At 38.2% G+C, this 20,196-nt stretch overlaps 2 protein-coding genes across 5 annotated transcripts; both read right to left on the bottom strand.

Annotated features, from left to right (window-relative positions):
• Nucleotides 1-786: 786 nt before the first annotated feature.
• On the bottom strand, nucleotides 787-7,358 carry LOC149026833 (SAP domain-containing protein). 4 transcript variants are annotated; one of them, XM_089156555.1, is made up of 6 exons: nucleotides 7,270-7,358; nucleotides 6,972-7,038; nucleotides 5,123-6,318; nucleotides 2,870-3,073; nucleotides 2,607-2,758; nucleotides 787-1,550 (listed from the first exon to the last, which is right to left on the bottom strand). In XM_089156555.1, the coding sequence occupies exons 3-6, from the start codon at nucleotides 6,285-6,287 to the stop codon at nucleotides 1,077-1,079; spliced, it is 1,995 nt and encodes a 664-aa protein (XP_089012681.1). In that variant the 5' UTR covers nucleotides 6,288-6,318; nucleotides 6,972-7,038; nucleotides 7,270-7,358; the 3' UTR covers nucleotides 787-1,076. The 4 variants fall into 4 exon arrangements, with proteins under 4 accessions (XP_089012681.1, XP_089012676.1, XP_089012671.1 ...); XM_089156545.1 differs by having other exon boundaries at nucleotides 788-1,550; nucleotides 5,123-6,329; XM_089156550.1 differs by having other exon boundaries at nucleotides 6,972-7,358.
• Nucleotides 7,359-10,231: 2,873 nt separating this feature from the next.
• LOC149026832 (RNase L inhibitor protein-like protein) lies at nucleotides 10,232-20,074 on the bottom strand. Its single transcript, XM_089156534.1, has 10 exons — nucleotides 19,864-20,074; nucleotides 19,539-19,576; nucleotides 17,284-17,330; nucleotides 16,799-16,864; nucleotides 15,146-15,186; nucleotides 14,054-14,190; nucleotides 12,238-12,328; nucleotides 11,371-11,442; nucleotides 10,783-10,895; nucleotides 10,232-10,634 (listed from the first exon to the last, which is right to left on the bottom strand). The coding sequence occupies exons 1-10, from the start codon at nucleotides 19,941-19,943 to the stop codon at nucleotides 10,498-10,500; spliced, it is 822 nt and encodes a 273-aa protein (XP_089012660.1). The 5' UTR covers nucleotides 19,944-20,074; the 3' UTR covers nucleotides 10,232-10,497.
• Between the last annotated feature and the right edge of the window lie 122 nt (nucleotides 20,075-20,196).

Below are 20,196 nucleotides of genomic sequence, written 5' to 3'. Positions count from 1 at the left end.
AACCCTTGAAATTAGGTATTTAAAATTATTCTACCAAATGATGGACACTACCGTTCTTCAAACATTTCGATAGAAAGATTGTGATATTGATTAACCATGTAACATATTTCTATTAAACATGTGAATTAACGTACATGCAACGTATAAAAATAAAAAATAAAAAAAGTTTTGTAGCCTTACCTTTTAGCCGGGCACAAAAAAAAAAAAAAAACATTTATCTTTTACAAGAACGTAAGCATTTTTCACATTATCCTGAAATGGTTTTTTCTTTCTAATAATCATCAAATCAGTTCACAAGACCTCTACCAAAAAAAAAAAAGTTCACAAGACCTCTACCAAAAAAAAAAAAAAAAGTTCACAAGACCTATTATCTTACTAGCCACCGTCATGCGAAAACAAACCCTCTCCCCCTCCCCTTCTTTTCCGGACCCTCCCTTTTGGCCAACAGCTAACCTACCAGAAAAAACAATGGGCATCACTACAACAGCTATAAACTACCCAATACAAATATACAACTAGTTTTCAAAGTATCAACAAAGGGTTAGGCAATGATCCCTGGCAAACCAAACCCACCACGACTCCAGATCCTCTACACTTAGTACCCGTGCCCTCAACATTTCCTTCTTACAACCCACCTGACAGATGAACCAAAGTAAACTGTGTCAAGTGGACTGAGAGAGGGAATTTTGAGGGCAAAGAGGCATTAGGGGCAGAGGATCTGTATTAACCGAATCCCCACGCCTTAACCCTTTCTTTAATTCCAATACGAGACATTATTTAGCCCTCCTTCCATCCAAGACACAATTAATCAGAACGGACCATATTCCACTTTGATTCAAAAAAAGAGGCGTCATATACACATCGCTTACGAGTTACCACTTGAAGAATTTAAGCTAATCAAAGTTCGCACCTCACTGTAACATCAAGAGAGCACCACTGGTCGAGACAATGAACCGAATTGACTAAATAGTTCCAATGCATAGTATAACGGTTGCCATTGGTTAGACTAATCTATCTCATCCTAACAACGGCTTACAGAATACCAAACCAACAGCATTTGATATTCCCAGGTGACTTCATCCCTTTTTCGCTCTTGCTGCAAGTTTTGCTGCGACTTGTTCGTCAGACAAAGGTAGGTAGTATATCCGAGGATTAGCTTTAGTCTTCCTGAACAGATCATCAAGGGTAATAATCGGCGGTGCTGATTTCTTCATGGGGGGAGGTGGGAGAGGCAACCTTTCGATTGCTCTCAATTGATCAGCAGACATCAATGGGAGAGGGGGTGGGGGTGGGAGTGGAGGTGGGGGCGGAAGTAGCTCCGGCAGCCCTTGTTGATGAAGAGGCAACTGAGTCTGGAATTTTGACAGCCCTACTGTTGCTGTTGGACTGGTGCTGACAGGTAATGCCTGGGGACGAGAGGGAGCTTCGGCTCTCATTTTCACTTCCTGGGGATCAACAAATTCAGCCACCAGCAATCGTCCACCATTTGAAGGCCACTGTAAATTGTAGAGGGCATTTCGGGTTTGGATGGCTTCTTCAACCGATGAATACTGCACCACCCAAGCCTCATGCACATTAGATGCAAATAAATCATATGAACAGATTTATTTTATTTTTATGTGGGATTATTTTTCTTCCACGTGTTTTCATAGTATGGAGCACCTTAATGGGCCTATAATAAAAGGGCAATTCAGTTCACGTCTATGTTACTAGTTAAGGATTGGATAGTAGTCAGTTTTTCGTGTTTCCTACATTAAGGCCAACATTTAATCACAAATTTTGATTAATGAAAAGTCATCACTAAGGTTCCCTTCATGCAGCACAGAAGTCCTTTGATGTTAACCAAGGACTCGTGTGTTCAATCAAGGCTTGCAGTCAAAAGACCAGGTGTTTAACTTCTATCTTGTCTTGGTCTTCCACATCCATCCGTCAATGCCAGGTACTGTTAATATTTTCAGCAATTCACGATCTGGTACCTACTTTTCAAGTTGCTGAAATTAAATTCTATTCTAATATAAACTGTACTCTTGACCATGCACATACGAGTCAATACAAGAGTCCCATTTCCATGAGGAATTCATGCATTAACTCTCATTAGGGCAATGCAACTATTAAAATTTGCCCACATATATATTACTAGTAATTATTCAACTTTAAAGAGGAACTATATGAGAAATCAGTGATCCAGAAATAAAATGAGCTTTCTGATTCTACCTTTGAAAGGTAATCCGCCCATTATAAAGCTTAACTAAATTCTGGTCTATGGCCTGTTTCTGCTAATATTTATAACCCATATACAGGGGATAGACCAGACAGTAAAGTTTTGAGTTCTTAAGTTACTTCGGTTAATCAAATTACTAGTGCCCTTCCAGGTCACATCTAGGTAGATCTGAGATTTTCAGCATTAGTTCTACTACTAGGTTTAACTGGAGTTTGATGTTATTTTGGCCATCGATTTGCTGGTTTTTTGAATATTCAAATCTGAACTTGCTATTTGAGAAAATATCTTGTCTATTGGTACTGTTTTGAGCCTTCAAGTTCAGTTCTACATAAAATGCACATCAGTCCAGCAAAACCACAGTACAGCACACAAGCAGAAAACTTACCGTAACATAGCAGTGTGTCTTGATGTTGTCCATCCAGAAACTAGAGACTTTTCCAGTTTTTGATAGAAGCTCTTGCACTGCTTTGAGGGTAAATGGACGGAGAAAACGATCAACTCTAAGGGATGTGGACGGAGGCTTTGGCGAAGGTGGAACTGCCAACAAAAGGCAATGCCAATCCATAATTAAGTATAACATAAATTCATCACTTTCAATTGAACTGTTTTTTTGGTTGTTTGTTTTAAGGGTGGGGGGTAGATGCTCACCAACACGTTCCTTGGGTGATTCAGCACTTATGTTTGAGTCAGACCTAGTGAAGTTTTGTTTGGAGAATGTTGTGTGTGAAACATCTTTGGGTGTTGTAGAAGGTGTGAAATTGGAGACTTGCAATTGCTTTACTTCAATATTCGCAGAATTCCATCTACGCTGTCTTTTTGGAGGTGGCTCACTTTTCCCAACAACTTCTTGATCTGCAGACAAAACTTGTTAAAAAGACAATGAAAATAAGGTTGAATAGTAGAAAATTACTGGAATAATGGTTACTAGAACTGCAACACTTTCTCCCTAAGCACTGTTTCTTTGTTTGCTTTGTTTTCAGTGGTCCAAGTTGCACTAGTCAGTTTTGTTCCAACCAAGGGGGGAGGCCTTTATGGCTTTATATGGAATAACTAAGGGCCAAAAGGCAAGGTCTGGTCCTAAATACATTCAAAAAAGATCAAGGCATAATTCTAGAGCTAAACTAGAAGGTAGCCAAAGAGCAGATATGGCTCTTTAAGAACCACTTTGAAGCATAATGAGGAGGAATAAATGTAGCACTTCCTACAAAGCAAACCAAAGGGGAAACGAAAGAGGTCAGTTCTGCAGTGACTTCTTTTGTTCATAAGCATATCTTCTAGGGGATAAGGACCTCAATGACTATTACCGTGTGGCACTAATCCAGATTTCCCCATCATATAGTTACACCAACCAAAGGTTGAACTTCCCACCAATATGCTCTATCTGATTGATGAATTTGTGTGTGCAGTAGAAGCCTTCACTGGTAGAGAGACTCAAGAGTTTCTTCTATCAGTCCAAGTATCCAAGTATCCAAGTATCCAACATGGCATCATTACAGTCATACAGTAGAAACCCTCAATGTGGATCTAGGAATTCCCATGGTACAGATCAGTTCATCTCACAGCAAATGGTCAAAGCAATCTTACAACAAACTGAAGCACCCTATCTAGTATGGCTCATGACTTGACTTAGATAAGGAAGACAGAAAGTCATTCTCTAGGGAGGATACTCTCGAAAGTGCAATGTCTGGGACTGAGAAAGACCTCCCTCAGCATGGACCAGTTCACTAGATTGTAAAGTGGCCACCAATCCAGGAGTCTCCCATTTGATGAAGCAGTCTGCCATGAAAAACAACAAAGAAGTAGACAAGACAAGACAAGGCTCCCGATCATGTTCAGATTGAACACGTTGCATTTTTGTCCCTCCATAGGACAGTTTCCCGGTTTCTAGACAGGAAAGGCAAGAGGAAGCCTGCAATGTGAAGATGGTTTAGTGTGCCTTCACCCCCACCACCCGCATTGGACCCAATGAGTCACTTGCTCTGATGCTAGACTGCTAGCTATTTCCTTTTTCTTTCCGTTGGTCAGGGGGTTGTATAGATTTGTAGTGTGTGAACTTCATGAGGATCATTAATTTTCAGTACTTTAGCAAAGGTGTAGATTATTGGAAGTCCTGTGGAATTTCTGGGGGTTTCTGGTAAGCAGGTGTTAGAACTAATGATTGGTAAGTAGTAAGGTCATCAATTATTCTACAGATTTTATATACCTCTTGGACATGTTTTCTTTGTTTCCTAACAATATTCAGATATGACCTCAAAGTGAAGTGCCTTCATACAAATCCAAGATACGGTCTAAATGAAATTAATACCAACTCTTACATGGATAATTATTAACACTTAACCTAACCATGAACCCATCCATACACTTACAATGGTCAACTTAGAAAACTTAGTCTCCAATCCGGAACTAAGCATAAAAACTGAAAGAAAAGCAGCTTGTGGTCGTCAAGTTGAAGACATAGAAAATCTATAGTCCCAGCATTTTCCAACCCCTGTACCAGAGGCGTATAGTTAATAGTAGACATCACGTTAAGAACTCTAACATCACTTCCACAAGAAGACTTCAGGGGAAAAAAATACCACCATAACTGTCACCACAATGTCTTGCATGCACTGATAGATAATCCAATAATCCACTAGAAAAAGGACAAGCTTAACTACAGGCCTGACAATGCTTCCATCCAAATGGTCCGACTTAGATGGCGAGACAGATAGATTGATTTCGTAGACAAAGAACTTCTACCACAACCCGTGTTTCAGAATACAGTCACAATTATATAAACAATAGTTCAAAGAACAACACAAATAGGCACTGAGGAAGTCCAAAACCATGGAAGTTACTACGGTAGAAATATATTGCAGCTTCAATAAGAATGAAGAAAAGCATATGAAGAATAAAATGTACCTTCAGGTTTTCTTTTCTCAGCAGGAACAGCATGATGAGTCTCGTTATCATCATAGACATTTTTCTCCTCAGAAGAAAAGCCACCCCCAATAGCGCCAATCTGTCTTTCCACTTTTACAACATGCACTTCAGTTAGCTTACTCCTATTTCTCACTTCATTAGAATTATGAATAGAATCAATCTGCTTACTCTCCATCACATCATCCTCCATTGACTCATCACCAGAACTTCGGTCTAAATTTAATTTTTCAAAGGAACCCCCACCACCATTTTTCTTGCTAATGTCCAGATTAGTATTGTTGGTGTCATCAGTATCTTCAACAGAGCCCTGGTACTCACACGGCTCTTGATCATCCAGTGGACGTACATTGCCACCATTAGGAGGAACATCACTGGATGATGGTTGCACCATTTCCGGCTTAACATCTAGGTCTAAATGGAAATTATGAGCATTGAAATTACCCTTTAGTTCATTCTTTTCAATAATTGACACAGAATCAGTAGAAATAGACTCAGACTTTACTTGGGACCCTAAAACAGGGCTGACCTCAGATACCTGATTATTTGGATTGGGATCGTTGAGCACAGCATCTTCCTGGAGGGGCTTTCGATCCTCATTCTCTGTCTTGGTTTCATTCTTCTGCAACTCCTGCTCGCTCGACGCTGACTGAGTTACCACGACATGGCTGATTGTGACTGCAGATTCCACAGATATTGCATTGACATCTGGTTCATCAACAACCGCAATAGGACATGTATTACCAGCTGACTCCTCAGTTTGTGCCTCACCTTGAGCCATCTTAGGTATACTCTTATCAACATCAATAACAGACCGAGTGACATCTGCTGCTAGTGTTCCAAGTTCACTGCCCTCATTAGTAACTTCTATAGGTTGGGTTTCAATTTCCGACCCATCCTTAGTGTCAACAATGATTTCAGTGTCAACAAGCTTTAACTCTACCTCTTCACTCTTGACCCCTTTAGTATCACAATCAACACCCTCAACAGCTTCTCTCTCACTATGAATTGCTTCACCTAATCGTTTTATCAATTCATCCTTCAACCCTCGTGTGGTAAGGTTCCTTCTCTTAAGTTCTTCCTTTAACTCAGCCACTTTCCATTGATCAATGGATCGGTTATCAAGAACAGGAATCTGGCCTGACATCTTTCCTTGTTTCTGTCCAACACTATCTAAGCTGCACACGCACTAACCAAAAATACAAATTAAATATAGCAGAGGGAGTTCAAAAATCACAGTAGACCAATAAAATACAGAAGCGGGCAAATACAAAAGAACCAGAACAATCAAGCTGACCTACAGCTTTAAACACAAAGCCAAAAAGGGGAAATGCCAAGAAATATTCAAAGTTTAGAACCTAAATTGAAAAGAAATAAAAAACAAAAATCCTTTAACTTCTTGTTACGGGATTTGAAGAAAAAAAGCAGTAGATATAAAAGAAACAAGAACTTCTTTAAATTTCGCTATGCCAATGAAACATTCGAATGCAAACCCCGACAAGCGAAATAACAGTACAAGACGAACCAGATGTAACAGATAACCCATTGGGCCAAATGCACACAAATCAACCCAAAAGTTAGGATGAATATATGAAAGAACGCGGCTGAGGAAAACAAAAACAGAGACACGCATGCATGAACAGGTGTACATTTCGGTTAAATCAAATACTTCACAACCAACAGGGAGGCAGATGAAAAAGGAAAACTAAAACTATTAAAAGGGAATCAAGGCGAACGACAGAATATCGAGGATCCACATACAAATACAGAATGAAAGAAATGAAAATGAATGCCATTAATCGGAGAGTAACTATATGGAAAGAGAACTTACAGTGCCGTCAGCTTTGTAGTTCGCAAAAAAAATCGACACTCCCTCAAGAAGTAGTAAGACGTGAACCCTAGTTTCACAAAAGAAAGCCAACCATTAGAGAGAACAACTCAAAACTCAAAAAAGACATTCAGACAACCATTGGAACTCCGGAAGATAAACTACAGCAAAAAGCTGTCAGTTCGTTCTTGGATCCCTGTAAAAGAGATGAACTACAAGAAAGAAATGAAATCAATAAAGAGGAAACAACAGCTAGATGGTAGTATAGGGTTTTCCAGATAAGAAAACCAAAGAAGTGTGCCTGCTAGGGTTTATTCACTACTGTTTCGTGCATGCCGGATCTCTCGAAGATGGTTTACCCCAGAGAGAAGAGCGCGAGTTCACTGTAGTCGCTTTGAGGTCTGCCCTGCGTAATATATAGCGCGGTTTACTAGTGGCGCCATAATATCGAAAATACCCCTAATCCTGGGCCATGCCATCATTTTTTTTTTCATAATATTATATACATAGGTCTTTACATTTACCCAAAAAAAAAAAAAAAAACCAACCGCTTCAAGTCTTTACAAGTCCAAGGTGGCGCCACCATTACAATAATAATAATAATAATAATAATAATAATAATAATAATAATAAAATAATAATAATAGAGCTACAAGAATTATTGTTAGGATTTTGTTAGGCTAGTGCTTATGATGCGCTAGATGGCTGCCACCAAGTTGTTAGGCTAATCTAAATGAGAAAAACAATTTCCTTTAAAACGAATAGAAACATGTTTTGAGCGTTGAGATTTAATGAAGACTAAGACTAAGTAGTGACCATCCAGCGGTGGATACCACAAGCACCACGACGTCAATGGCATTAGCCCAGTAAAATCCCAGTTAATGAGCACTAAGAGTTGTTGAACGCAGTTCTCAAAATTTGAGTTGCATTGCCTAAGAGACGGGTGGTCACCAAAAAAAGTTTTGAGAGCAATTCACTATAACGAGAAATTTTCATAATGGTTAGATCGGTCTAGTCTATGGTTGGCAATGATTTTGCTAATTTTGTTCCTAAGGTGCTTGTAGATTCTCTTTAAATAGAACTTAGTGGGTATACTTTTTTTTTTGTGTGCAATTAGTGGGGTATACAACATTTGTTTATTATGGATTCTTTTCTTTTCGTTTGTATTAGTCTTGTGATCTAAACTCTTTCTTTTGATATATATGTTAGCCAAGAAAAAAAATACCAAGCCATGCTAAGCGATTCTCGTTCCCTAAATGTTGTTAGTTTTCCACAAAGACTTTGTTTCCAGCATTTGTGAAAGATATAAAGATAAAAAAGAAGAAAAAGAAAAGAGATAAAAGAAAGAGGAAGACCCTTCCTAATCCATTCCAACATAAAATAAAATGATAACTCGGTGGATCACTTCTTTATCTTGGTTGATCAATTCCAAACTAGTTCATAATATTGATTAAACTCTTCATCTATTATGCAACTAGATTACATACTTGGATTGAAAACCTGAATCCTACAATTTAGCTAACGAAGGAGAGGATCAACATGCCAAGATCATGATGTCCTGCATGATTAATTCAACTCATCTTAAGCAAGAGAGTAAGAAATAGAGTTAATTTTCCCGTGAATCCAAATCATCAAGCAGCCCTAAAAGGAAAAGAGTTAAAGTGTTTGGTACACCTTTTTTTATTTTCAATTTCTCTGATTTACTTTTCTTCGAAGACAAGTTGCCCTTGCCTTCAACCCATGTGTCTTAACTTTTGCTATTTATGCTCTGCAGGATCTTTACTCTTCACTAGATTGGAGGATTCTTAGCTTAGTTTTATAAGATTAAGAGGTTATCCTTCTATTTTTTCAGAATGTTTTTTTCCATTACTTTACTAGAGAAGGTGATTTGTTTACCGATTTTCTTGTTAAAGGACCTTCTAGGTTCTCTTTGGTTAGGTCTTGGTGCAATGTTCCACATCTGTTTATCATTGATACTTTTTTGCTATTGTCCAGGTCCCCTGATTTGTTTATTTTCAATTAATACAAATTTTAGTGTTTGACAATTAAAAAAAAAAAAAACCCATGTGTCTGTAGTGACTTCATAACTACATGAGTCGTAGTGCTTGATACTTTTCTTCAAAGTGCCACAGTGCTAGGGCTAAGTATGACTCAACAATTTAGTGAAATAAAACCCTTTTTTTTTTTCATTGGGTAAGTACCTCGATGAGAGAGGCAAAGGACAATGTTGACTAAGATTCAAATCCTTTAATTGCTAGAGCTTAGTGTGCCACCATGCACCCTTCAAATGTAAATTCACTACACCAGCAAACATGCCAATGAGACATACACATTGGATTCTCCGATAAACAAATGACACATACATTGGATGATGGACCTTACTTTAGTATTGAGCATTTAATGAGCAAGACCGTCATGCTAAACATTTCGATCTGTCGGATTGAATCTCGATTTCGACCATTGAAATTTAACGGTAGAGATTTCAAATCCGATGGTCCAAAATCTAGCTTGAGTATAAATGCACATGACTGAAGCAATTTCGCAGGTCCAAAACGGCAGCTCTAGTCATCCGCAAATTTATCAGGTTCATTTCCTTGTCAGAAATGGACCATCCATTTATTGCAGATGTGTGCCATGTGTCCCAACATTATATCATATGGCATCCCACTTGCTGCACCCAGTGGCACACAAACATCTATTTTTGCCCACTCTGGTACCAGCTTTTAAAATCTGAATCCATATCCTCCTGCAACCAAACTCTATAAATCCAATTCAAACTATCCATACCTCCACCATGAAAAACAAATATACTGAACAACCCGTACATGATGTGTGACTCAGGAATGGGCGAGGAACACTCGAGGGATCTCACCCTTGAAAATGGTTTATACCAAGATCAAGAAGTAAATGGAAAAGTAAGCATCTTTATTTGTCACTGGAAGGGGAGAGAGATTCTCTTGCGTGATCCCTATTTTTCTTCGACAGGCATCATCCGTCTTCTGAAGTTGTTAGAAATCACTGAAGGTGACAATAGCTAGTGTTGTAGCAACAGTAAGAAAGTAGTTCCCTCAGGGATAGATGAATGGACGTTTAATAATTTATGATCGCTCAGTTGCCCGCACGCCACAAGGCAGCAGCAATGTTCTAATCAGATTTGGGCCTGTGAACCTGTGGAGTAGTCATTTAAAGAGAGAGAGAGAGAGAGAGAGAGAGAGAGAGAGAGAGAGAGAGAGAGAGAGAGAGAGAGAAAACCAGTTGCTCTCTGAGTCTCGAAGCAGCCACAGATTACTTGACCTTGAGCTGCAAATAACTATTTGAATCCCTTCAAAGAGCGCTAAACAAGCACTTTCCATTACAAATTTACAATAGAAAATTTGGATTATATAATCCTCAAGGGCAACAATCAGCATTCTAGAATGTGCTTCGTCTTTGAATCATAACACTGAAGTCATACCAGACACCAGCAGCAAATTGCCCATAATGATCTTTTTCTAACTGAGCAAGAGGAAGTTGAGCATGTTGATCTCATTCACTCACTTTCATCCTCACTGTCATCCAACTGCAAGTGATTCAAATTCTCTTCAAGCGGTGGAAGTCCATCTTCAGAATCATAATCAGACTCAGCATCTCCCTTGAGATGTAACGAGGAGTCCACAGCACCAGAACCTGAGCATAAACACCTTAGACCTTACTATATTTAAAACCCATGCAGTGAGCAATTCATTGCGGCAGTCAAAGCCAGAAAGCAATTCAAATGGCACAATAACCAACTTTGGAAGAAAAAATAAATCTTCACAACATCAGAAAGACATACCATCCGCTTCTGGATGAGGTTGTGGAACTTTATCGCTCTGAGAAAGCCAAGAATTTTGAACAGAAATAACATCGGCACTGTTTGCACATTCTGAATATGCCTTCAGCAGTTGTCTACATGGACATATCGCAACAATAGTAAATACATAGCAAAAAGTACCCACAAATTTGTGGATTGTAACAATTTTTTTTTTATATTTTCTGTCTCATGGTTGATTATATCCTCCACTGAAACAGAATGTTCACCAACATGCAACAAAAGCTGAAGGTTTGTAGATGCCATGCCAAAGAACAACATAGACTTTCTAGATCCAATTGGAGAAAATGAGTATTGCACTAACTAACTACAAAATATTAGAGCAGAAAATTCACATTGACAGGAGGTAATAACCATCCAGGCAGAGCAACTTTCTTCTTCAGAGAAAATAAGCTTAGTAGCCGGTAGGATCCAGAAGTAGTCTGTTCCTCATGCATATGTTTCCAAGTATGCGATATTCTAATAATAGATGATTATCACCATCTAAAAGACCCAAACAGTAGATACATTCCACTCTTTTTTTTTTTTTTTTGGTTAATAAATGCATTGTACCTGTTTAGAGACAAGAATGAATGACCCCACTTAAATTTTCCCAGCAGCAGATTAGCTGTTTCCTCTTCTCCGCTGTTGAAACATGTGATGAAAGTGTTATGAAACAGCCTTATTCAAGAAGTAGAGTATTTTTCCACAAAGAAGCTCAACAAATTGATCTGTAAGACTATAATAAAGAAGCTGGTCTGTATATTTCATTCATTGCACTGCTAATGAGTTCAGAATTCCCAGCATGACATCCTGCGATTTGTACCTTGAGCTTCACACAAAGACGAGCCTCAGGGTGAAATCCACAGACTCCTACATGCTGGTCACAATTAAGGACCATTAAACAGTAAATTCAAAATACGAGGAAAGACTGGAAATCCCACATAAACAGTTACTGAAGATGTCGTGAGGACACCAATACCAAGCCTACAAAAATTTTCACCGAACTTTAAACCCTTATGAACTCCGTAGCTACTGCCAAGCATACCACATTATTGCTATTCCAGTACCAGATTTTGCAACTTTATGAACTCCAAGATAATGCCAAACATATTACAATATTGCTATTCCTATCACTAGATTTGGCAAAGGAGAGAACATTCTTCAGTACTAAAAACTGGCATGTTGTGACCATCCAATCAGATTGCATAGCAACATTTAATGTTATGTGGCTTCTGTTCCTTCTATTTGTCACTACATTAAGCATACAAAAGGGAGAAAAAATACTCTGGAATCATCATCTTTGACATAATTAACCACAAACAATCAGGTTAGGACTAGAAGCAGTTAATAAAGACTAGAAAGTTGAATCGATTTGGATCAGAATACTACGATAACATCAACCCACTAAATGTAAAAGGCAAAAAAAAAATTTGATACCATATTATTAAAGCTGCTGATAGTGCTTCCACACAAGATAGCTGACATGGCCGACCATAATTTACTGGATTTGCTGCCACCAACCATGGTACTGCAGTTCATATAAAATTTTCAGATATCGATTGTAAAATTTCTGAAGATAACCAAGTATAGTAATAAATATTCTTACACTTGACCCTAAGAAACACAAAATGGTGTACACAGAGTACTGGTCACAATATAGAAAGAAACTTCTGAGATGGTGTAAGTTATAAAGGTATAGTAACACATTGACATTTGAGACCTTGGAGGAGTCTTCATATACCACGAGGTTATCCCAAGTATAAGCTTTTGGGTAGGACTCACAAGTGGTATATTTTGAGCTGTCACACTTTTTTTTTATGCGAATCCATTTAAAAGGATTCTAAAAGGGAACTCAAACTTGCACATGCAACGTTGCAACACAAAAAGAACAAAATAGCACATGATATTGCATTAACTTACTTTATAAGGGTAGCATAAATGTATTCCAGAGTAAAAGAGAGTCAAGTATGACAGTATGCAAATATAAGCACATGCGATCAATCAGCTTCCATATGAATGTCATCAAACAGAACTTCAAAAACCTCTGAGATTCCCAAAGTATGTTGAGCTAGAACGATTTTCAATGCAGAAACCTCCAGAACAGTCCACCACTGATTGCAAATGTCTTCCTGTCCTCCATTGCAATTGGAGGTTTTGACTAAATTGACTCACCAGTCAAACTGGCAAAACTGGACCCCAGGCACTAACGGAAGTAAGTGCAGAGGTTGAGCCTGAAACTAGGACAAAGGTATGGACCAATTATTTATGTAGGATGGACGTGAGAGTTCCAAGAATGAGTCACGTGTACTGATATTAATTCTAGTATTCTGAAGCTTCGTCAAATTTTCATGGATTGCATGAACTTCTATGATATTCAGAATTTCAAGGATTCTGCCAAATGTTCAAAAAGTGTAGTTGACCTGGGCTTCTTATTCTTGAGTTCATTGATGCAATGGAACCACTACACAAGCACATAAAGTAGGGTATTGCCAATGCTAGATTAGGATACTTAGTAGCTTCCAAGAAGATTGGTCTCACCTCTCTTCCCTTCCCTTCCCTTCCATCAATCTGATTTCTTCCCTTAACAGCACAACATCTTCTTCTATCTTAGATCTGATCATAGATTTGACCATTGGGTCTGCTCACATCTGAGATCCTTGGTCTAGATTTTCAGTTTGCATCACTTCCATGGGGAGAGGGACCGGGGTCCATCTCAAAGCCTATTTCAGATATTCAAACCCAATTCAACATGGGTACCAGACCTTAACAGGTTGCACAACCATCAAACTGGGGTGTAACATCTGACAATTGGCACATCTGCATGCAGATTTCTAAAGTCACAAATAAGTTTAATAGATTGTAACCATTTGAGTTTTTCTTTCTTATGGCTAGGAAGAAAAGATTTGAATGTCATGTTCTCCTAAGATAGGCTATATACCTACATTTTTTAACTCACCCCCCGCCCCCCAAAAAAAAAATGTAGGTACACTGTGCCAAACCTTGAAACTTTCTTCCAAAATAATGGGACCTCACTTGGAGCAAACTCCGAGGGTATGATACCCAAGATTTTATTTTTTTTTTTTTGAAATAAAATTTGAAATAATATTGAATCAAGAGAAAAAGACATCATTGTAAGTCCCATCTGACAGTAACATATTTCAAAATCTCAGAATAGAGAACGAAATTTACATGTCTTGCAACAGAAACAGGAAACAAATATCAAATACTTGAAATATATGAGAGGATGCCATACAGAGACGAGGAGCAGCACACCGTAGCTTCGCAAAGGGTACATCACTCAAGCGTGCCCATGAGCAATCCACCACAGCCAGCCCTTTTTTCTTCATTAAGGGCTGGTCTTCCCTCGAGACACATCGATTCCCAACAGGACTGCAAGTGGCAACAGAAAAGAATGCCAAGAAAAGAAAAAGGGAACTCAGAATTTCCATTGTAGCCATCATTCCAGCAATAGTTAATCAACAGAATGTAGGATGAATAAACCACTTATTTACAAAATGCTAACTAAATAAACGGGGCATTCACATATGCATAGTGCAAATGCTCATCCATCTGGCGGACCCATCTTATTAGTCCCAGCTGCAAGATCTCCTAGCCTAAAAATCAACCCCACATTTTATGACCTAAAATTAGAAAATTATATTCTTTGAATGTGAAACAAAACCTGCAGCACTGTCTCAAACTAATATCAGGGTAGCCGCCCACTGCACTGACCAATGGCACCACTATCTAACCACATTCTGGCCTCAAAAATAAAAAGGCCACATTAACTTCAAGCTGACAGCAAAACATGGATGGCTCATTGATGTGTATTCTGGCATGATCATTCATTAGGTGAGAACATCACAAAAGGCTTAAATGGATTTCAAGCAGAGTTACTTGGTTCTCTGACTTGTTTCTGCAACAGATAATAAGTACATGACGTTCAATGGAAGATAATTAGGATCACCAAATTAATGAACCTACACGAAGTACTAAAAATATGATAGCATTAACTGCATGACCTCAGCTCCAAATTAATAAGCATTCAAGTAAAGAGACCTCCAGGTTATATGTAAAACAGCCTCAACTGTGTCACACCAGAGAATATTAGTAAGAAGTCTTTATATGAATAACAAGTTCAGAGAAAGAATATTCACTTAGAAGTTGGAACTAGACTGAGATATTTTTACGTTGTATTGTTGGAATTGAATCCAAAGTCAAATGATCCACAACCCAGAATAAAATGCATCAGGTTCTATTTTTACAAAAGCTATGCAAACTATATTCAACAGAGGCCTGACATACTAAATCGTAACTGAAAGGGCTTTGCTCCATCAAAATATACCTCAAAACAATGCCCCCAAAGCTACAGCTCACACGCAACTCCTGCATTGTCAATGTTTTCTTAGTCACCAGGACAACCACAACAATAAAGGGAACAAATAAATTTACAAAAGGTTTTAAAATATGAGCAGTGTGAAAAAAAAAAAAAAATACCATAGGGCAAGACATTTCATGCACATAGGTTTATGTTTTTCATTTTTTCCTTCAAATAAAATTAAGCAAATTCAGTAAACCAATATTCAGATTGTGAGAACAAGGCCTCAGGTGATGTCATTGTTCTATAGGTAGACGGAAGTCCTTCGTCTATGTTGATGATGGTTAATATTTCCTAACTCTCTCCCACAAAAAATGACCGTTTGGAAATAAGAGGGTAGAAATCTCTCACTTATCTTTTTGTAACTCTCAAATATATCCACTTAAGATGCCTTTCCTTGCACTACCCCATCCCACATACATCCTATATCTGCCACGAAATTGATGGATAATAAATGCAGAAAAGTAAGGGATCATCTAAACCTTAAGTGTAGCATACAGGACAAAGACCTTGCCAGCATCTCATCTAGCCGCACCTCTCACATGATTACATGATTATGTCAGGACACACACTTGGGACTCCCTGTTTTGCCAATTGCATCATAATAATATCTCCAGAAACCCACAACATTTTTCGTCAATAAATAAACATGAAGATCCACCAATTCACTCAGACTTTCTTTCATCAATGGGCTACAAAAGGTGGCCTTGACGATTAACCTCGCTAAGGCAGGCATGAGGCAGTCACATGGGACATCACCCTTTCTTCATTATTATTTTTTTTGGTTTGCCAACCCCAGTTTCCAAGGCTTTGGCCTGACTAATCAGGTGTTTGACCCAGGTCGCACACCTGGCTGTGGTGGACGAGTCTCCCGGCAGTGATTTTTTGCATCCACAAGGTTTCGATACCGGAACCTTGCTTAAGTGGACCAAGTTGCTTACCACTTGGACCAACCCCCGTTGGTTCCCTTTCTTCATTCTTAGATGACACTAATTTAAATAATAAAAATTAAACAAATTGTACTGTAGGCTGTAGCTCCTTCCAAATAGATTTTTTTTTAATCTATGCATGGATCCAGAAGAACACAATAGCCCTTGAATTCAACTACTAATGGAGCAAAGCCCATGCAAATGAAATTACAAACTAATCTTGAAAACAACAACGAGGATAATATGAGATTTAATGAAATTAGATCACATTCAGGTAGGACATTCAAAATTTAGCCACCCCAAGTTCTACCAAACCATAATGGTGGTTTGAGCCATCCTACATGAATATTCCTCATGACTCTGGAGTAATGAACAATATCACACATGACATACTGCATTAGCATTAACTTTTTTGTTGATACTAAAAACACACCTTGTTTCCTGGTTAATATTATACTGTATAGGTGGAAACCCAGAAGCTTATCAGACTTATATGTATAGTTATACCAGGATGTAGGTAACTGCTCCCAAAGAAATAAGCGCATACTTATTTCTGAATGTTCTAATGTAAATTAATAAAATAGAGAGAAGACAAAAGTATGAAATAACCAGTCTAAACACAAAAAGAAATCAAGCTTATGCATCCAAACCAAAAAAGATTCGGCAACATCAATATGGATCAGGTACTTTCTTTCAGCAATCCAAATCTTGAAAGCTTGCGCCCCGTGCATTTTTTTGAATCACATTGTCCAAAATCCTGAATCAACAATATGTTATCAGTCTACATCCCCCGATTTTCCACTGTATTGACTTAAGATATGATAGTTTCAAAAGTCAAAAGTAGTCCAATAACAAGAGTCAAAGTAGTCCAGTAACAGTTTCATATCTTAGACATACATATAGCAACCCACATTCTTCATTAGAAGAAAAATGTAAAAATCTCCAGTCAATTATCACATGTTGAATTGGATGTAATTTGAGTCTCAAATTGATGAGATATCACTTCCCCATGATTCCTAATATCATGGTTTCTGGCAATTAAAAAAGAATAGCTGGCTGATTCAAGTCAATAAGGACTGCATCATGTTAAGGACATGAGACTAGTTCATGGAAAATATCAGCATGCTTAGCAAAGAATTCCTATTGTTAAAATCCATGCAGATGTATAGAACATACCCACATTGCAAGCCGAATTTTTGGAACTGGAGACTCTTCTTCATTTGCTGCATTTGTTCAGAAACTTGTAAGACAAACATCTTAGCAAATTCTTGGACAAAAGTTATAAACGAAAGAAAAAATTGACAATAAGCAGCACTGGCAACCTGACAAGCATATGAAACTCGAGACCCTATTTGAAAAGGATAAAAAACAAAAATTGAAGAACTAGTTAGCACTCAAATAACCAAAAGAAAGGATGTCGTTTAACTTTTGGTTGTTGAATTACTTCGTAAATAATCTTATAATGTATAAGCTACTAGTTTCTGTTGTAATATGGGTGCAATTGGGTTCACTGGTACTTGTGTCCTCGTAAGCATTCTGAATTTTATTCTAGAATATTCCTCTTCCTCTGATCTCATCGACACAAGCCACTGTCTTATTTTGGACAGTTTCTCTCAATTTCCCCTCTCTTGGTACTTTTTTGCTCGATGAAAAAAATACCAATTGATGGATTATTGAAGAACTTATGCAGGACTTCGGTTTGCTTATTTGAAGGCCAAACAAAGCCCTGCATAAGTTAAACAGCATTCGGTGTCTTCTGCTACTTCTTGTTTGGTTGGGGGGGGGGGTGTTATCCTAAAGGATTTTACAGAAGGTGGTGACATTGTAGACTCCATCCCTATAAATTCAAGAAAGCATGCTGACAAGTTTTCCACAGTGGACATACCAATTCCAGGTTACTTGTCTCTCTTCCATGTCTCATTTTTTGGCAGACAATCAACATCCGTTTTAAAATGGGGGTTACAGGCAACTCCCCATGTCTGGACATGAAAGCAATTGCATTCTCCAACTTGCTATGAAAACCAATCTTACATATATAAGAAAGACGGAAATCACAATGAGACTAATGGAGCAAACACCATCAAGATGAAGTGGTATATGATATCAAACATGAAACTAGATCCATAGCAAACCAGTTGCAAGTGAGTGATCATATGGAACCTCTACAGAGTGAAGGTCAACTATTCTTGTTAAGCAGGAGAGTAGGAAAAGCCTTGGTACAACGTTTAAGTTCGTTATTCCAAGGGTTCGAGGCTTGAAAATGTTCTATCATGCCCCGAAAAACCCTGCAGTAGAAGAAGCTCATGCACTGAAATGCTCTTTGTTCTTATTTAGCAGCAGAAAATTTTAATTAGTTAAATTAGTGGTTTAAATCTAACGTATTTTTCCATGGGATCTTGATTAGTGTATACAGTTGTCAAGGCATCAGTGCTTAGTCACCCTGCAGGCACGTCTAGGCTCTTCCTTAGGTTTAAGGTAGCAACATGCCTTGTTGACTGTTCCCAAGTTAATGCTGATTTATGTTTACCACTTTAATTTATTTGTAAAGTGCTATGTTACGTTCTATGCTTTGTTGCTTACATGTTGATTTTCTCATGGAAGGCCAATACTAGCATAATTACATCATTATCCACCGATATGGTTTCTAATCTATGTTGCACACAAGCACAAGTACATAAATTCTCATCATCATATTTCAAACGGTCAAATACTGCACTGCGGGGACTAGGAGGCTTCTTTTTTATCTAGGCATCCCTTCCAATGTCAGCGCTCACCTACTTGTCTTGATCACTCTATGAAGCATATCATGTGTTCATTTTCTGATGGATTCCTGAAGTTTCCTATCTCTACATCTTTAATTTTTCCTTCCATTTTACTCTCAAGATCTGCTAATAAATGATCTGGCTTTGTGATCTATTTACCAAATGAATTATTACCCACCCCTTATCATATGCATCCTTTCCACAACATTTCCTAAAATCTGAATGCCACCAAAACCAGATAATTGCAAGCCCCCAAACATAAACCTTCTTCAAGGAAAACAGCCACAACCTCTCAGCCTCTGGAATGCACTTGCACTATCAACATGTGTTTATTAGATATCAACACAGCTAAATTATCAATGTATTTATTATATATCAGATGTGGCAAAAATATCAATAGAGTGGAGCCGTTGTGGGTTTTTTTTTCCAGACGAATAGTGGAGCCATTGTTGTCCTCAATCTTATCCATTGTGTTGGCATACTACACTGAGAATCATCACTTCAAACCAAATTCAGAAGATTAGAGTAGACAGAATTCATATGTAAAATTTCTGGGTTTATAAGAAGTAGAGAACTCCCCGTGGAACACTAAAACAAGCAGCAGCCAAGTAAGAAGTTGAATATAAGCAACCCATGATACAATTAGAGGAAAACAAGGTAGGGTGTTACCTTGATCTTGTGGGAGAGATTCATCAAGACAGTACTCTCTGTATAGGGCAATAACAACACTATTAAAGCAAGTCCAATACACAAAAATTGAGTACTTGCAGTAGAGATAATAATGAAAACAACAGGAATCAACCATCTCTCACAACAAAACGCTTGGGGAAAAAATTAAGGAACTAATTACTATCAAAATTAAATAGGAATTCATCGTCAGATGAAACGATTCTTGTTTATGCGGATTAAGAGTAACCACGATCAGCTACTCAAAAGAAAGTGGTGATAGTTAATTGCTGAAGCTAAGAAAAAGGTTCTGCTTCCAAGGAATTACCCTGAATGATCCCGACTACTACTGGCATGTCCTCGATGAGAGTGGTGGTTTCTGTTACGCTTCGGCTTACCGTGACCCATTTTGGAGAAGAAAGTTAGAGTTTTTATGAGACTGAAGCTGCTTAACACGCTGGAGCGCAGGGCCTGAAACTTAGATTTTTTTCCTTAGGTCAAGGCTTTAAACTTAAATACTTTACCGTAAAGGGTTTCGCTAACCTGCACAGGATGAGACAGTTAAAGGTCGTTTAGGGCTGAAGTGCCGCCCTAGCTTTGATATGTCCATGGACCGACCATTGGACTTATGGGCCTGAGGTAAGGGTTTTTACTTTTAAGT

The sequence above is a fragment of the Hakea prostrata genome, chromosome 1, assembly GCF_041222555.1.
Source record: "Hakea prostrata isolate BN-2017 chromosome 1, UWA_Hpros_2, whole genome shotgun sequence".
Classification (NCBI taxonomy): domain Eukaryota; kingdom Viridiplantae; phylum Streptophyta; class Magnoliopsida; order Proteales; family Proteaceae; genus Hakea; species Hakea prostrata.
The sequence above is the reverse complement of the archived record's forward strand: the minus strand, read 5'-3'. Positions and strand labels throughout refer to the sequence as shown.